At 41.7% G+C, this 2,187-nt stretch overlaps 1 protein-coding gene across 1 annotated transcript in view; it reads left to right on the top strand.

Moving 5' to 3' along the window:
- Nucleotides 1-2,187, top strand: part of SUMF1 (sulfatase modifying factor 1) — a 116,258-nt gene that overhangs the window by 35,722 nt on the left and 78,349 nt on the right. The window contains exon 3 of the mRNA XM_012647269.1: nucleotides 1,084-1,158. Within this exon, the coding sequence (XP_012502723.1) occupies nucleotides 1,084-1,158 (75 nt within the window). The remainder of the gene's footprint in view (nucleotides 1-1,083; nucleotides 1,159-2,187) is intronic.

Genomic DNA, 2,187 nt, shown 5'->3' with positions numbered 1-2,187 from the left:
CACTTATAAGGCCTGAAATATAAGGATCCAGTACTCAGTTAATCTCATTTAGTGAGAACAGAACAGGACTGGAGGTAGAGATTTGAGAGTCATTGAAAGTACTGGCTGTTGTTAAAGTGATGAGATTGAAAGAGGTTGTCCAGCAGGCAATGAGTGTGTCTCAGTGTATCTCTCAAAGTCCCTGTGTTAGAACCACCAGCTGTGCAGTTTACACGTGCAGATTCCTTGACCTCACCTAGACCCCCAGAATCAGAGTCTCCAGGTTTGGGAAGCAGCAGTCTGTAGTTTTAACAAGCTGAGCACGTAATCTGAACTGCACAAAGCCTGAGCACCCCGGGTGTCACGTAAGAAGAGCAGAGAGCAAAGGGGAGGGGCAGCGGTGTTTAGGGGCTAGAAGAAGAGCTCGTGTGTTTCAGGAGATTAGTAAGAGCAGTCAGAAGTGCAGGAGGAAAACTAGAGGCGTAGAACCGTGGATCCCAAGGGACAAAGGACCCCATTTTCAGAATAGGATCCATACAACAGAAAGAACCAGGGAGACGAGGACTGGAGACACTAATGTTAAATAAAATTATTAAAATACAAATTTCCATCTGGTGCTTGAATTGGGTACTTGAGATTTATAAGCATATTTGACACCTTAGTGGAACCATTGTAGAATGTGTCAGAATATCAGCAAGCAGTGCCATTTAATTCTTTTAGCTAGATTCCACGACTAGGACAAAAGACAAAGCTTGATTATGTAATCTCACATGTACAGAATACTCTATTATTTTCCAGATTCATTTGTAATACTTGGGGAAATGTGTTTCCTTCAGGAACAGTCACGTTCTCAAAAGCTAATGTTGTTCAGTCTGCATTCTTATCAGCTAAATGAGTCTTAAATGAAAATGGTCTCTGTAAGTGACATTGACCTGTTTTAAGAGGAAGCCAGATGCTTTTAAGTCATTTCTGAGTCCTCTGGGAAGTCATAAGAAAGACTCAAGTTCATTTGGACAAGAAGAGTCACTATGGTAGTGTACAAAGAAAACGTCAAACATGTTACTGCAACTTTTTCTGGATTTTTATTTCCCGCTTTCCTTATAGGCTGAGAAGTTTGGTGACTCCTTTGTCTTTGAAGGCATGTTGAGTGAGCAGGTGAAGACTGATATCCAGCAGGCAGTAAGTAATGGTTAAATAGGCTCTCATTTCTCTACGAAAAGAGTTTGGGTGAAAAATTCAAGCTACAAGTGCCACCTTCATCTCCCCCTTAACATCTAACCATTCTCCCGCTGTAGACTTGCCCAGAATAACAGGCCCGTGGACCAGGACACCTTATCTTAAGGAAAATGGCACAAGCCCAGAATGGTATCTGGGGAACTGTTGGGTCTGCCTTGAGCTTCTATCTTGTATACCTGAGTAACACATTGTGTTGCTAAGTAGAGCTCAGCTGGGCTCTAGACACTTCTGGGTTTCTTTTACTTATAGCCATTTCTAGAATGGATGGTTCTTTGTGAATGTTTTTTTATTCTAACAGTCTTTTTTTTTTATTTTTGGAAATTTATGGGGTACATGAGGAATTTTATTATATGTATATGATGTGTAGCGATCAAGTCAGGGGTTTAGGGTGTCCATCCCCTGAGTAAAATACATTTTTGTTAAGGATCATCGTATTCTTAATGTCTTGATCTCATCAGGGGCTGGTGTAGAGATGGAGCTTCCTTAAACTTTCATGAATTCACATAATCAGATTCGTGTTCATGAAAGAGGCCCTTTGCTCTGAATGTTCGTAAGAAACGGAGGCAGGGAACTGGTCTGTACATGCAGGGATGTCCCCTCTTTTGTAGAAGATCCAGGGAGCGTGAATTAGGTGTGTTTTTCTCAGGCATCATAGAAATGGTGGACTGGGCCTCCATAAGCACCTATGTGTCGAGTGGAACTTGAGACTCGTGTACCAGACATTTTAGTATGTTTGTATATTTGTTTGCATACATGTCTCTTGAAAATACAAGAACAAGAGGAGTGAGGGTAAGCTGGAAGCTGAGAGTTCACAAAACAGAGAGAGCAAAGAATATATTTAGAAGAGGCGGGAGATAGTGAGAGAGGGAAGGACATGAGGGTTAGCTGACTCAAGGGAGGCTGATTAAGACAGAGACATTGAAGACAAAGGAATCCAACCCTCATTTTCCTTTTTAGTACAGGTTCCCTTTC

The sequence above is a fragment of the Propithecus coquereli genome, unplaced genomic scaffold (genome assembly GCF_000956105.1).
Source record: "Propithecus coquereli isolate 6110/MARCELLA unplaced genomic scaffold, Pcoq_1.0 Scaffold107, whole genome shotgun sequence".
Lineage (NCBI taxonomy): Eukaryota > Metazoa > Chordata > Mammalia > Primates > Indriidae > Propithecus > Propithecus coquereli.
This window is presented reverse-complemented; position numbering and strand designations above follow the sequence as displayed.